Source organism: Mus pahari, chromosome 18 (genome assembly GCF_900095145.1).
Source record: "Mus pahari chromosome 18, PAHARI_EIJ_v1.1, whole genome shotgun sequence".
Taxonomy (NCBI): domain Eukaryota; kingdom Metazoa; phylum Chordata; class Mammalia; order Rodentia; family Muridae; genus Mus; species Mus pahari.
In genome coordinates, this window is record NC_034607.1 from 37,156,264 (window position 1) to 37,172,398 (window position 16,135).

The 16,135-nt window shown below is 43.7% G+C and overlaps 1 protein-coding gene across 15 annotated transcripts in view; it reads left to right on the forward strand.

Annotated features, from left to right (window-relative positions):
* Positions 1 to 15,718, forward strand: part of Dlgap1 (DLG associated protein 1) — an 809,018-nt gene extending 793,300 nt beyond the window's left edge. For 13 of the 15 annotated variants that reach the window (XM_029531372.1, XM_029531368.1, XM_029531376.1 and 10 more), the window contains 3 exons: positions 3,160 to 3,251; positions 9,329 to 9,481; positions 12,315 to 15,714. In XM_029531372.1, coding sequence (XP_029387232.1) covers positions 3,160 to 3,251; positions 9,329 to 9,481; positions 12,315 to 12,524 — 455 coding nt within the window. In that variant the 3' untranslated portion in view covers positions 12,525 to 15,714. Of the gene's footprint in view, positions 1 to 3,159; positions 3,252 to 9,328; positions 9,482 to 12,314 lie in introns of all 15 variants that reach the window. The other 2 variants (XM_021217482.1, XM_021217477.1) reach the window with 1 other exon arrangement.
* Positions 15,719 to 16,135: the final 417 nt, after the last annotated feature.

Genomic DNA, 16,135 nt, shown 5'->3' on the forward strand with positions numbered 1-16,135 from the left:
TTCTCTGTGTAGCCCTGGCTGTCCTGGAACTCACTTTGTAGACCAGGCTGGCCTCAAACTCAGAAATCCGCCTGCCTCTGCCTCCCGAGTGCTGGGATTCAAGGTGTGCGCCACCACGCCCGGTTCCCAAGGCAACTCTTATAAAGGACAACATTTACTTGGTGCTGGCTTACCGGTTCGGATGTTCAGTCTATTATCATGCAGGAAGCATGGCAGCATCCAGGCAGGCATGACACTGGAGGAACTGAGAGTTCTACATCTTGTCGTGAAGGCAAATAGAAGACTTGCATCCTCAGGCAGTTAGGAGGAGGTTCCCAAAGCCCACACCCATAGGGATACACTTCCTCCATGAGGCCACACCCACTCCAATCAGGCCACACCTCCTCTAAGGCCACACCTTCTTCAACATGGCCATACCCACTCCAACAAGGCCACATACCCTAATAGTGCCCAGCAGTTCAAGGTGTCTGCTACTAAGCCTAAAGACCTGGTTCAATCCTCTGGACCCACAAGCGTCTCACCACCAGAAAGAGAGCGACTCCCGCTTGCTGTCCTCTGAAGTCCACACATGCACCGTGGTACCCATATGCCTACCCACACACGTGCACACTATCAATGGTGTGCATAGATGTAACGAGGTAGATAAAATAACTAGAGAAAAAGCAGCGGTGTGACTGTTTCGAGAGAAACCGTTTAAGCTGGAGCCAGCCTTCCCGCGCTCTAGAACATGCTTGGTGCCGTGTTGGACTCCGTTTCTTAGGAGAGAGAAAAGAAAACTCTCAGTACCGCTTCCCCCTGCTTTCTCCTTGTGCCAGGATGCAGATCCTGAGAGGGCAGGGACTTCATCTTGCTGACCGCTGCCATATACCTGCCCAGTATAATGCCTGGGGTGTGTACGTACCCTCACGAGTATTTGCTGAGAGAATGGATCAAGAGCCCACCAGCTTTGTGACTCGATCCCACAAGTTCTCCCAGGCTTCTCTGACTGTTTTTGACCTTGGCTTTGGCCTTGAGGGCCAGGCCTCTGCTTTGCCACAGAACAATAGTGAGTCTGAGAACGGCCTAGGGAAGGTGCCTTGAACTTAGGCCCGCCCCAGAGCGCTCTAACGTTTCTTCTGATTAACTGTTCCATTGAGTGCTGACCTCAGACTTCACAGCACAGAGTCCAGATTCGTCTTTCTTCCATTTCTCCTTTCATGATTAACTTTTGGCCTTTTGCTTTTTTTTTTTTTTTTTTTTTTAAGATTTATTATTTATTTTATTTATATGAGTACACCCTCGCTGTCTTCAGACACACCAGAAGAGGGCATCAGATCCCATGACAGATGGTTGTGAGCCACCATGTGGTTGCTGGGAATTGAACTCAGGACCTCTGGAAGAGCAGTCAGTGCTCTTAACCACTGAGCCATCTCTCCAGCCAGATTTTTTACTTACTTATTTCCACTGGTATTTATTTTTTCAAGGAGGATGTTTCAGGCCAGGTGTTGTGGGAGACAAGTATAATCCTAACACTGAGGAAGTGGAGACAAGAATGATCAGGAATTTGACGTCATCTTTGTCTACATTGTGAGTGGGAGATCACCCTGGGTTACAGGTGGCCTCTTTTGAGAGGACACAGAGGCGCCCTCCAATCCTCTTATGGTGGTCTGTCATACTGCAGCGATTCAGATGTGACGGATACCTCTTAGCTCAAAGTTTTGACTGATCCATCCTCAAAACTTGTCAGAGAGGCCTGAACTCTGAACTTTAGGCTCACCCTATCCACTCTACTTTGAGGTACCAAGAAAGGGAGAACAAGTGGGGTGTGGCGCCTTTAATCCCAGCACTCTGGAGATGGAGGCAGGCAGATCTCTGTGAGTGTGAGAGGCAGCCTGCTCTACATAGTGAGTTCCAGGACAGCCAAGGCTGTGTAGATCCTGTATGCTGCTGCTAGTAGTAGTAGTAGTAACAAGAGACTTCACTCACTTGATTTTTCCAGTGAAAGAGGAAGATGGCTAAGGTCTAAGAGGATTTTAAACATAGACTGGAAAAAAAAAGCAAAAGCTTCCACTTACATAAGGGCTTAGAGCTGCCAGTCGCGGGGGGGGGGGGGTTGCTATGACTTGACAGAGGCTGCAAATGTGTGTCCCCAAGCAGTCTGGCATGACTGTGGTCATCCGAATTTAGAAGTGCTCTGACTTGGTGTGCATGCCGAAATATCGAGCAGAACTCAGTTGCGTGTGAATCGTGAACTCTGGTCTAGTCTGGCATTGTATAGCACATCACTAGAAAGCCCTGGGCAATACCTCCTCGATTCCCACATACTGTCTGAGCCAGCAGTTTCACCAGTCAAGCGTCATGGCAGCGATGCCCTCGCTAATTTCCACTGTGCGAGGTCTCTGTTCCCTCTGGGACACGAGCGAGGTTTATGAAGCCTAGGCATGACAGAGCCTACAGAGGTTCAGGGGGAGCCCTGGGGAGACTCAGAAGCCCCCCCCCCCCCGCAGAGGCGTTCAAATGCGTTCACTGAAATCAGAAGTAGCTTTCTGGCGAAAGGGAAAGCTCCACATGAAACCCACATGAATAGGAAAGGGGGCTGTAAAGTGGAAAGCTGGAGCCGTGCTGGTGTTCCCCAGGCAACAGGCTACCCACCACCACTCCCTAGGAAATTCATTTCTCAGCCAATGCCAATGGTGGATCTCCCAGAAAACACTGGATTAAGGTGGGTAGGGTGAGTGCCGCGAGATTCCTCCCTCTCAGCTGGCATTGCTTTTCCGGTTTTTGAATCCGAATTGGAAAATCAAACCAGCAAATCAGGATAAACCTGAAACTGCAACGGGAAACACACTTGACTTTTGTCTGCACCATAGAAGGAACGCTGTTTGTTCCTCCTTGTGGTACAGCACAGTTCTGTGACAGCAAACTCCAGTTCTCCCGAGAAACAAGCACGGCGAACTTGTATTTCTCCAAGTTGACTTTATGCTTGAACCCTGCAGTCCAGGTTTCGTGGACCAATAGAGCATCCTTCCGGGTGGGTGTGGCCATGCTGGGCCGTTTTGTTTTGTTTTTTGTTTTTTCGTTTTTTTCAAACCATGACAGCATAACTTCTCCTTGCTGTATTTACCAGACAGAGTCTCAACAATGATGCATCGTGTAAACTTCTGTGTCTGTTCTTTTCAGTTCTAGGGAAAATCCGAACCGCGGTGGGCAGTGCCCAACTTCTCATGGCGCAGAAATTCTACCAGTTCAGAGAACTGTGTGAAGAGAACCTGGTAGGTACCATTCACATCACTGGGACTCTCTGCTAGCACGACCCAGAGAAACCTTGTCCTTAAGACTGACCTGGCCAAAGCAAAACTCAATTTGAGTCACTGGATTCTTTCACAGACGAATCTGACTTCTTGCTTTTCTTTAAATTAAAAACAAAAACAACCTCCCCCCCCCCCACAATAAAACAAAATAAAAAACTCACTTTATTCTGCACTTAATCTTAGGGCAGAATCAAGTTAAAACTCCATATCCTGGTTTTCTGTATTAAAAACTTTCCGCGTTCCTAGAGTTTATGATTTTCTGATTCTTACTAAGATATGAAACAAACTGGTTTCCTAAATACTATTACAGCGATAATAATCATGACACTCTTACTAAAAAGCCATCATTAACTGTGTCTCCTGGTGTGAGTTTTGTTTTAATTTAAAAGTCAGAGGTTGGGGGTACCACAAAATGTAGATTAGACACCCTGAGGCAAGCCAGTGCTCCTTTTAGCTCTGACATATAGAAACAAAAGAAGGAAAAGACCTCCAACAGCCACAGTGACAGCAATGGCGGTGAATCAGAGGTCAAGAGTCTCTTGGAGGCGGCCTTGAAAAGGCCCATGTCCTCCAGGAGTGACTCCACAAACACAGCTTTTAGTGCTCAGTTGCTGGTCAGCCTGACTCTAAAACAAAGCAAATCGAAAGCAGCTTACTGATGTGTGTCAACTGAAAACATGGTTGGCATCCAAATGACCCTGACAGGGCTTTGAGTCTTAACTCTGTCATAGGCACTGTGTTCTCTCCTCAAAGGAATCTATTCCAGGGATAGCAAGGTGGCATCTTGTTAAAGGGGCTTGCTGGCAAACCTGATGACTTAAGTTCTACACACACACACACACACACACACACACACACACACACATGCACGTGTGCTGTGGCACCTGTACCCAACCCACACTCACCTACCCATACCCACACTGAATAAATGTAAAAACAGAGAATTGAACATTGAGTTTCTGAGGGTACTGCCAAGTGGAACATAAATATTGTGCACATTTATTTATTATATGTAAGTACACTGTAGCTGTCTTTAGACACTCCAGAAGAGCGCATCAGATCTCATTACAGANGGTTGTGAGCCACCATATGGTTGCTGGGATTTGAACTTAGGACCTCTGGAAGAGCAGTCAGTGCTCTTAACCACTGAGCCATCTCTCCAGCCCTAAACATTTTTTTTTTTTTTTTTTAATGTGTGCTGTTTTCTAGAAATTGTTAAGTTCCCAAAGCCAGCTTTTGCCATGTCCTCATTCCTCATGGTGGCTCCAGTCAAAGGCCACTAGAGAAATTTATGTGATGAACAAGGAGAGTCCCTGTTAAAGTAACTGCGCACCAGCGGAGGAAGGTCTTGGTGCTGCTCCAACAAGGATTCTGAAAAAGTCCTGCCCCAACATGTGCTGGATGCGCTGGCTAACTCCCCGGCCTGGCCATTGGGAGTTGCTAGTGGCATTCTTTTGATGATTTACAGATGGGATAAATGGGCATAAAAAGTTAACAAACTTACCCAGCCAGCCCATGGTAAAAAGTAGTGACAGTTCAGCCTCGGCCCCTAAAAATCCCTTGCAGGATTGAAATTCCATCCCTCATTTTTGCAGAGGGAGTCACCCCAGGGAGTAGTATGGCCTGGTGTGACTCTAGGGGGTAGCAGGATGGCTCAGCAGGTCAAGAAGTTTGCTGCCTACTCTGAGGAGAAAACCAGCTTCTACAAGTTGTCATCTGCCTACTGTCCCTGTCATCTGCCTACTGACCCCGGCACTGCCAACACATACACATAATAAAAAAAATATGGTGGGGTTTTTGTTTGTGTGTTTTTGTTTTCTTTTAGTTTTTTGTTTTGTTTTGTTTTGAGACAGGGTTTCTCTGTGTAGCCCTGGCTGTCCTGGAACTCACTTTGTAGACCAGGCTGGCCTCGAACTCGAGAAATCCGCCTGCCTCTGCCTCCCTAGTGCTGGGATTAAAGGTGTGCGCCACCACACCCGGCTTTTCTTTTAGTTTTTATTTGTTTATTAAGTGACTATAGGGTTGTTGTTCAGGGCCAGGTTCAGCTTGCTGTTTTAAAAAATATTTATGGGCTGGTGAGATGGCTCAGTGGATAAGAGCACGGACTGCTCTTCTGAAGGTCCTGAGTTCAAATCCCAGCAACCACATGGTGTCTCACAACCATCCGTAATGAGATCTGACGCCCTTTTCTGGTGTGTTTAAAGATAGCTACGGTGTACTTACATATAATAATAAATAAATCTTTAAAAAAAATATTTATTGCTGAGCAGTGGTGGTGTACACCTTTAATCCCAGCACTCAGGAGGCAGAGGCAGGTGGATTTCTGAGTTCAAGGCCAGCCTGGACCATACAGAGAAACCCTGTCTCGAAAACAAAAAAAGGGAAAATAATTTTATTTATTTATATGTACATGCACATCCTGCCTCCACACACACAGAGAGAAAAGGAAATCAGATCCCCTTACAGATGGTTGTGAGCCACCATGCGGTTGCTGGGAATTGAACTCAGGACCTCTGGGCCTCTCAACTGCTGAGCCATCTCTCCAACCCTGAGCTTGTTCTTTCTATATCCCTCTTCCTTTGAGGAAAAAATAAAAACCAAAAGACAGGTCTTTGGTTTGAAAACACATTTGTAGCCAGGCGTGGTGGCGCACGCCTTTAATCCCAGCACTTGGGAGGCAGAGGCAGGCAGATTTCTGAGTTCTGGGCCAGCCTGGTCTACAGAGTGAGTTCCAGGACAGCCAGGGCTACACAGAGAAACCCTGTCTCGGAAAAAAAAAAAAAAAGCAAAAAAACCAACAACAACAACAAAAACCACATTTGTTTAAGACTAGATTCTCAAGCTTAGAGCAAATGGATAAAAATTGTTTTTTTCTAGCATAATTAAACTGGGGGGTAGGGGAGGGGAGGTGCGGGGGGAGGGACCAGACTGGCTCACCCCCACCCCACCCCTGTTGTACCTCTGATCTCAGAAATGATATGGTTTAGACTCAGCCACTTTACCATACAACTCTTACTGTCAAACAATGGCCGGATTAGAGATGGATCAGGACTTAGGGCCTCTTTGTTTCCTCATTTGTCTTTTTGACAAAATGGGGCAAAGAAATTCCTTTGGGGCGAGGCCCAGGTTGCCCTTGACAGAGTTAAGCACATCTAAGGAGCTACCACACAAGCTTAAGCTGCTCAACTGTAGGCTGAACATGCCTGAACCAAAAAAAAAAAAAATCCAAAATCAGAAATGCTTTAAAATCTGAAACTCTGGGAATGGGAAGGATTTGATACATCTGACCTCAAGATAACATATTACTGTCAAAATACAGGAAAATGTATATAATCACCTCTAGGTTGTGGGTATTGGGTATATGTGACATACATATAGATGAATTTCACCTGTCTCTGAGATATCTCACTGTGTGCGCATAGGCAAACTTTCCCAAATCCTAAGAAGTCAGACATTTCAATGTATGGTCCTGAGGATTTCAAACAAGAAACTCTTGGTGCTAAAACAATACAGCACTAAAACCTGTGACCAAGAAAATGTCACTGACCTCCAAAATTATATTATGAATAAGGCTAAATATTTGTGTGCTCATAAGCTATTAAGAAGTGCCTCATCAGACCTACTGTGTGTTCCTTTGCTTGTTTGTTTTCCCCCCTTAGGTCTTTTGTTGTTGTTTTTATTAATGTAGCCTCAAAGGTAAGATGCTCCGGGTCCAGCAACCCTACTGATAGGATTTCTGGTGTTTGCCACCATACCCTTTGAGGGATTTGCATTGTTGTTTGCTGTTTACTATGTCAGAATACTACAAAGAACCCCTTTTGTTCATTCAAGTGGTGTATCACTAGAATACTTTTTATGTTTTGTTGTATTTGTTTTCTTTTGGTTTGACTAGGTGCTAGAGACTGAACCCGAGGCTTGAATGTGTGTCATGAAGCCATACTCATTCCCGTCCCTAGAACCGATTTTAATATTGAACTTAAAACTCTAAAAGTAATCTACTCCCAAGAATCTCATAAGAATCCAATGCCAAGATTCCAAAAATCTTTATCTAATGCCAAGAAACTATAGGCAGTCTCAGAGCTCTACACACAGCACCTTTATTTGCATCTATTTTGGACGAAGCCAGTCATTCTAGCACATCCTCCGATGTAAATGTCATTTCCAACCTTTAAACAATTAGATGACAATCAGTCTTTGCTTTCTGAAATTCTGATGGTACCATTTTTCTTGAGATTAATTTTAAAACAAGCTGCCCCCAGTTATCATAGGATATGATAACTGTTCACAATTTACAGTTATTTATAATACCAAGAAATAACCGGAAATGGCACTAAGAGCTCCCTACACAAAAACAAAAACAAAAAAAACAAAAAAAACAAAAAAAACAAAAAAAAAAAAAACAAAAAAAAAGAGCTCCCTACACCTGGAAGGGAGGCGGACTCTGTCTGTTTATGGTGCTTTCGGCTGCTTAGGCAGAGAGTGTTGGTGATGATAGTGACGCCACACACACACACACTCATTACGGGGACAAAGAAAGTCACCTTGAGCCAGATGTGATAATGTGCACTTGCAATCTTAGCACTCAGAGGCTGAGGCAGGAGGTTAGAGATTTCCAGGCCAGCATAAATCACACAGCAAGCTCCCAAGCAACCAAACTAACAAAAGCCAGTCCTTAGGTTGGTCAGCTGGCTTTGATGGGTAAAGGGTCTTGCTTCTCAAGTCTGATGACATGAGTTAAACCCCTGGGACCCTCAGGAGGGTGGAAGGAGAGAACCAACTTTATAAAGTTGTCCTCTGACCTCCTCATGCGTGTTATAATATGTATGCACACATACACCAAAGATAATAATAATAAATGTTTCTTTGTTTGGAATTTTTTCTTCTAGATGGGGTCTCACTATGTAACTCTGGCTGTCCTGAACCTCACTCTGTAGATCAGACTGACCTCAAATTTATAGAGATCCACCTGCCTCTGCCTCCCAAGTGCTGGGGTTAAAAGCATGCACAACTGTGCCCAGTTGATAATAATAATAACAATTTTAAGCAATTCTTTAAAAAGTCAGTTCTTGCCGGGCAGTGGTGGTGCATGCCTTTAATCCCAGCACTTGGGAGGCAGAGGCAGGTGAATTTCTGAGTTTGAGGCCAGCCTGGTCTACAGAGTGAGTTCCAGGACAGCCAGGGCTATTCAGAGAAACTCTGTCTCGGAAAAAAAAAACCAAAAAAAAACCACCACCACCACCACCACCAACAACAAACCCAACCAACCAACCAACCAACCAGACAAAAAAATAGTTCTTAAACATTGAAAGAGATGTATTATTCTAAAAAGGACATTACTACCAACATACATATGTACGTATAATGCTTTCTGACTTTTGCTATATTTAAAACCAGCTAATTTGTAATGTGTCATATGATAAAATTTTTCTTGGTTGTATTTATTAGTAATATCTCAATTGCTGAACATGTAATAGTTTCAGAGACTACATATATGTCTCTATGGTTGATCACTTGCTTGTCTCTTCGAACCCTGGCTCAGTCTCTAGCATCACAGACGCCTCGCCACCCAGAGTATTTTGGAAATACCTTATTGCTGATTAGTTCTGTACCCTATGACTTCACTCAACATGAGTCTTAAAACCGATCTTACCCTGGAATTCCTCTCTGTTCTCTGACTAAACTGTGTGGCACGGAAATATAAAGGAAAATATGGTGTTTTTCCACTTAAGTATAGTGTTTTTAAATACACCCAGTAAGAGATAACACATTCGGGGACTTTTCGAATGTTTAGACTCTCCACTTATCAGACTGAAACAACCATCCTGTTGTAAGGACAGAGAGGAACTTTACAACCTTGACATTTGAAGATCGCAAGATGAAATGGGGGCATGTAGAAAATTACCATTTGCAGTCTCATTTTTATCTCTTGTCAAAAAGCCAAAAGGAACCCAGCCTTTGAAATGTTCGAAATGCCTTTTTGATCCTAATTGCTGTCACACCGCCTCTAAAGCATCAATGTCTTTCTCTCTTTTGCACAGAATCCCAATGCTCACCCGAGACCCACTTCCCAGGATTTGGCGGGGTTTTGGGACATGCTGCAGTTGTCCATAGAAAACATTAGTATGAAATTTGATGAACTTCATCAGTTAAAGGCCAATAATTGGAAACAGATGGATCCTCTTGACAAGAAGGTAGAACAATGTAGATTTTGTATGGTCCATTTAAAACCCTGCACAAACTCTGGACAGTCTAAATAGGCTGCTGCATTCAGTCCTGCTGTTCACCATGTGAAATGGAGCTGGTACTGTGTCATCTCATTGTAATGACAATGTTTACATACTAATCACTCGGGATAGTATCTGTAATGTGTCTCAGGCATTTTTTTTTTTTTTTTTTTGAAGAAAAACCTGTCTTTGTGAATTGGGGAGCAGAATGTGGCTTTTCTTTACCTTTTTCTCTTTCTTTCTTCCTTTACTTTTCTCTTTCTTTCTTTCTTTCTTTCTTTCTTTCTTTCTTTCTTTCTTCCTTCCTTCCTTCCTTCCTTCCTTCCTTCCTTCCTTTCTTTCTTTNTTCTTTCTTTCTTTCTTCCTTCCTTCCTTCCTTCCTTCCTTCCTTCCTTCTTTCTTTCTTTCTTTCTTTCTTTCTTTCTTTCTTTCTTTCTTCTTTCTTTTCCAGTTAATTAAACTTTAAGTTAATCCAGGTTAGACACTGGGAGGGACTGCCTTCAGTTATGCTTTCTAAACTAAAATAAATGATCTCTTCAGTGCATGGTTCCATAGAGCAAGAGCTGAACTTTCTTACATCCCCAGGATGTGTTTCTCAGAAACAATAGGAAGCCCTAAGAAGTAACAGACAGTCACCTCAGAAATACATAACGAAGAAGTCACTGATGTTCAAGTCTCAGATGCTTTCATTGAGAGGCTTACAGTCATCAGAAGCGCTGGGATTTTTTCTTTTTCTAACTTATACTTTTGGGGGTGGGGTAAGACACTGTTCCCTGGGATCCTCATGCAACAGTTTAGAAATAAAGACTGGAGTTCTTTTAATTAATCAATAATAATTTCCTATTTGATCACTGTGGTCCCATTATGCATTTACAAATCTCTAATGTCCACCTACCCAGGCTGATCGGTCCTGGGTGACTTTTTAAGTAAGTTTTGTGCTTCTGTGATCTGAGGTCAAATAGTCCCAAGAGGTACCTCCAAACACAGGGATGGCTATTCAAACTCTGTCCTTCTGAGTCTCCTGACCCATAAAGAGCTAACGGCAACCCACTGTTGCTCATCATTTCTAAGTGTGTGTGGGTCAGTGGGCACCCAGGACAAACCCAGTCCCAAGGGACCGTCTCTAAGGAGGTCAAATGCTGTCACCACCATCCCCACCTCCAAGTCTATGACCATCCAACGGAGGGGTTTAGAACCGAACTTGAGGGTCTATGGATGTCTGTGTGGCCTCTTGTTTGGGAAGCCAAGCATTGTGCTTTATCTAGTTTTCTTTATGTGTGCAACTATCTGCTATCAAGGCTTTTTAATTGGTCTTAAAAGTATCCACAAGTGTACACATGCTGGAAGTTTAGTACCGCTCCATTTAATTTCTCACCTATTGATTCTCTAACACTATTGTTATAATAATAATAACAATAACAATAATAAAGTGTGCAAAGAAAGAAAAATGACTAAAAAGTTTCCAATATTCATACTTTTAAAAATATCCACCAGTTACCCCACAATGAAGACATTAAAGTAATGCAAAGAAACTGTTACATGTGACTTGCTGATATGTGACCTAATGATAAACTATTAGCTTACTGTTTAAGCGTTTTACAATGCAGTTTAGCCGCAACCAGCTTTTTGTCATCTCGTCAGCTTGACATGACGATTTGCACTGTGTTATTCCTTTGTGTCCTTTCCGAAGCACAGGCATGTGCTTTTTTAAACAACCATGGGCCGAGTTCTGGTGTTCATTTTACTCCGCCCTTCTCCCTGGTGAGCGAGGAGGAGCTGCTGTACTGGACGGGCATCATTGTTAAGTTGGAGACTCCGTCCCTCTGTGATAAACTTCACATTGGATTTCATAAGGATGCAGGGTCTTCTTTTTCAAATCGACCTGTGTGCACCTTTTCACAGCCTGCAAGCTCAACACCTGCCTCCTAACAGCTTCCTGTGCTTTCTTTCCCGATAATGTCCAGTTACCATGCCTTTACAGTATGAGCGGTTATACTTCTCAGTAGAATAGAAAAGGTCTTAAAAAAAAAAAAAAAAAAAAACGGTTTCAGAGATTGCTGATAAGAGGGACAGCCTTTTCCAGTCCTCTGCTCAACTTTTGGGCCACCACAAGCAAGCTGAGGTCCTCTAGGGACTGATGTTCTGCCCAGATCCTCCCCAGAGTAGGAAATGCCAGAGTCTCCCTTTCCCTGTACAGTCCGTGGTAGTGTGTTCCTATGTGGTGTTCAAAAGGGGTGTAACTCCGGGCGCCACCATCGAAGCCGAGAAACAATCTCATAATCTCATCTGGCTGCTTAGGAGTGGAGGAAGGGGGAGCGGGGTGGGCCCAGGGAGAGGGTGGACAGGGTTTTAGCCTTTAACCCAAGTTCATACCTGACGCAGAGTTCTAAATAGTTCTGTAGCTGTTGAGCTCTCCTGGTCCATCCCTAGCACCAGGAAGAGACTGGAGGATGCAGAGAGGACCATCTTCACTGTGAGGCTCAGGGGTCCATTTGCAGGGGTGCATTTTAAATGCCCACATCCTGCCATGGAAAGACCGAGTTCTGGGATTCAGCGTTAACCCTCGGCCTTAAGCGTAAGAGATTACATCTTCCCTGCATCTTTTTAAATACCCAAACCAGAACAAAGAAGAGAAATCATATAAACAATGTGCAGATCAGAACTAACCATCCTTAGGTTTACAAAAAGCAGAAGTGTGTGTGTGCGCGCGCGCGTGTGTTCAAACTACTGACCTATCCCAGTCTTTCCCAAGCTTGTCCTGAGAATCTGTGTAATGTCCTGAACCTTCTGCTTTGATCAGGAGCGAAGGGCCCCTCCTCCAGTGCCAAAGAAGCCGGCGAAGGGCCCCGCGCCGCTGATCCGGGAGCGCTCGCTGGAGAGCTCGCAGCGCCAGGAGGCCCGCAAGCGCCTGATGGCCGCCAAGCGCGCCGCATCGGTCCGCCAGAACTCGGCCACCGAGAGCGCCGAGAGCATCGAGATCTACATCCCCGAGGCGCAGACCCGGCTCTGAGCGCCGCCGAGGACCGTCCCGCACCCCTGCCCTCGGCCGCCTCCCCGCCCCCTCCGTCTCTGAGCTCAGTGACCGCCACCGTCGTGGCGTAGTTGTCCACCTCGCAGGAGCCGTCCCCAGGCCGCCCCGCTTCCTGGACCACTTTGCCCATCTTCTCCACCGAGCTTCGCTCCCCCCGTCCTGAAGCCTCATGCAGACATCCAAACCCTTTATTTTCTGGGCCAAGCAAACCCACCTGTGTAGAAAACGACACCTGTAGGTCACTCATCCTCCTCAGTTCTCTCAAGCTAGTGTGTCCCTAGAACTCAGCAATATAAAACCATAGGGTATTTCAGAAACCCAGTATCACATAGGGTGATCCTTTGGGACTTACCGTCTTCCACGTGAAAGAAACGAGGGCTCCAACTCCCTTTATTTGCCCCCAAACGGTTATTTTTTACAAGCAGAGAGCGCTTTATTTCTAATCTCAGAAATCACACCATCTAATTGGAATCAAGGTGACAGAATGGGGACCAAGCTGGCCTAGGGTTGGGGGCCTGGGTGTGTAAGAGAGAAGGGCAGAGTGTGCAGGTACCTGTATCTGTGCCCTCCCTCGCAGCTGTACAAACTGCCTCACTGGTAATTCATCAACCAAGCTTCAAATGTTTCAATCAGCAGAAGATTGTAAATTCGATCTTTCAGGGCAATCAATCTATTCTGAAAGGCAATAAAAGGAAGAAAGTTAAGGCAAGAGGGAAACACCGGTGGTTTAAGATCCTCTGTAAGGAATCCACTTATTTATCTTAAGAAAATTTAGAACTGAAGTGTTTGTTTGTTTGTTTGTTTGTTTTTTAATCAACTTTTCTTGTCTGTGTATTACAATGTCACGGCAATGGTTTTTAAATGAGAGGGTGGGAAAGAGTTGGTTCTGTTAGTTTAGTGTCCATCCTGGTGGGGCCACTGAAGGTTTCACACAGGGAAGAATGCTTCTGCTTCTGAGAGGGGGGGGCAAGACCAATGCCAGAGGAGAGTTCGGGTTCTCCCGCCAACCTTTGAATGCCACACCCGTCTAGTTCACATTTCCCGGGGGCCTTTTCTCCTTTGGACTCCTCTCACTCCAATACAGAGTTCACCTGTTCCCCAGCACAGGATTTTGCTCTATGTCCAATGAATAAAATAAAAGGTTTTCTACCCCAGTTGACACGCTGCCTCATTCCCAAGAGCTGTCGTTATGATCCTGAAGTTCCAGGTAGTGAGAGAAGTCATTTGAGATGCAGGGGTCAAGAACCAGGAGGAGGCAGGGCAGATTGCATTCATAAACGCTGATAGAGAGTCAAACCTTTGGGCGGATTCCAGGCTGGTTGTTGGCTTGCAATTTAGTTGTGATTGATGGGTGGTGTGTCCTAGCTTCCAGCTGAAGTCTTCAAATGCCCTTTACTTGTAGCAGTTTAAACATTCAGAATGTGGCCATCTGAAAAGATCCGCCATATCAAGTCAAGCTGGCAACCTAAAGAATTAGGAATTTGTCATAGAAAAAAAGGAAAGACTTTAAAGAAAGAAAAAAAAAATGCTTATATCAGAGATGCTTAAAAAAAAAAAAAAAAGAAACAAAACAAACAAAAACCACTCTCATAGCCAGGTGCTAATTTAATTTTCTTTACAAAATTAAAAGAAGGGATGGGTTCTGGCAACCAGTATTTTCGGACATACTCTAAAACCACTAGAGAATTTGCTACCTCTCAGAGCCGTCGAAGCTTTGAGGTACCTTTCTCAACAGGGCACAAATGTTTACTGCTGTGGTTTACAAGAAAAGGGCTATAACTTATTTAAAAAATAATAACAACACAAACAACTTTTAACTAGGGCAGACAAAGTCAGCGCTGTGTCAAATTGGAGCAGAGATTTGACTCAAGTATTTGCTAGTTTCAAAAAAAAAAAAAAAAAAAAAAAAATAACGACGTTTTCTTTACAGTGGAGCAGCAATGTAAGATCAGAAGTATTTGGGAGTAAGGCCAACTTTCACCTTAGGTAGCCCATGGTCACACTTATCCAAGAAAGATGTGGAATTCACAGAACGCAGCGTTCATTCTGGTCCATTCTGGTCCCACTTTGCCCCCTCGTGCACTACTGCAGCTCCTTGCCCTGAGGTCAGTTTCTGGTGGGATCCCAGGTCCTCTGACAATGTTTTCCTTGGGGACTGACTTAGCCCAGGCTATTTTAAAGAGAGACAAGAGAAGGCCTATTTATCTTGTCCAAGTGAACGGGGCATTTGTATATTCATAAGCTATTTTTGGTAAGAATTTTAAATCTCTTAGCTGAATGCCTGCAGGGCATCAGAACCTTTGCCTTCCTGAGAAACACAGTTTAAACTGTACACTTTATTAAAAAAAATATAAAAGCAAATTATTGATATTAGGACATGACCCACACACGATACAGCCTGTTACCCACTGGAACCTGGAAACTGACAGCGGGAACATAACTTTTGTTGCGTTCTTCTTTTTGATGTAATTTGTAGAGATGTTTTTTAGTTCATAATGAACAGTGTATGTACCCTGGAAAATTACTTATTTTGTTTAACTTTGGTATAAAGGTGTTGGGCATTTTCTTGGGGCAGGGGGGGGGGAATTACAAAAGAAGTTTGTCTCCCTCATCAAAAACAACAACAACAAAAATACATTCAAAGAAATCAAGTATTTATTATATTTTTTGCAGAAGTTTCCATACAATTCACATAACCTTTTTGTAAAGAGAGATGAAGAAATGGATTAAAGATTTTTAATATTTGAAATGGTAAATAGAACTAATTTATTTGTAATATATTTCTGTTATTTATAGATGTTCCCTTGATGTTTTTCTGTGAAGTACTGCTTTAATTTAAGCCCTCCCCTTGTGAATCTACCATTTCTTTTTTAAGAACATGTCTAGATGCATATTTTAAATAACTGGAATGTAAATCATCAGCATATCTGAATTCCCTAATGTAATTTTTAAAAATTAATTTGGTTTGGGGAAAAAGAGATTCATTTGAAAGCCTTCAGATGGATGGGTAGGGAAGATTTTTATGGCTTTCTGAATTGGGATTTCATAGGCTTATTTACCTAGATTGTGTGTGGACAAAAAATAAAAAATAAAAATAACAACCTGTAAATAGTTGAACGTTTCCCATCATGTAAAAAGAAGGAATTAATAAAATAATCAATGCACTTCTTTCAGGTCCACGTGTGTTTACTGAAGCCCCAGTCTTCCAAAGTCTAAGTGGTTGTCTTTGGAAGTGGTAGCTCAGCAGCGAAGTTACCTTTCTCACTTGCATGGTAAGGACACACTATGCTACCTGCCCAGTGCTGCTCAGGATGTGGGAGATCCTGTCTAAAGGATTTCAGAAGTGAAGAACTGAAGTCTCTTACACTGATAGTCACATGAGCTTTGTGTTTCCCAAACAGCCCTAAAGGTAGAATCAGATTTGTGCTTTTTGTTTCTAATTCCATCCCCACAGTGATTAAAAACAAAACAAAACTGTGCGCTTTGGGATTCTGAACGTATGTCAGTGGTGGAGAGTGTGCCCAGCATATGTGTGTGTGTGTGTGTGTGTGTGTGTGTGTGTGTGTGTGTGTGTGTATGTGTATCTAATA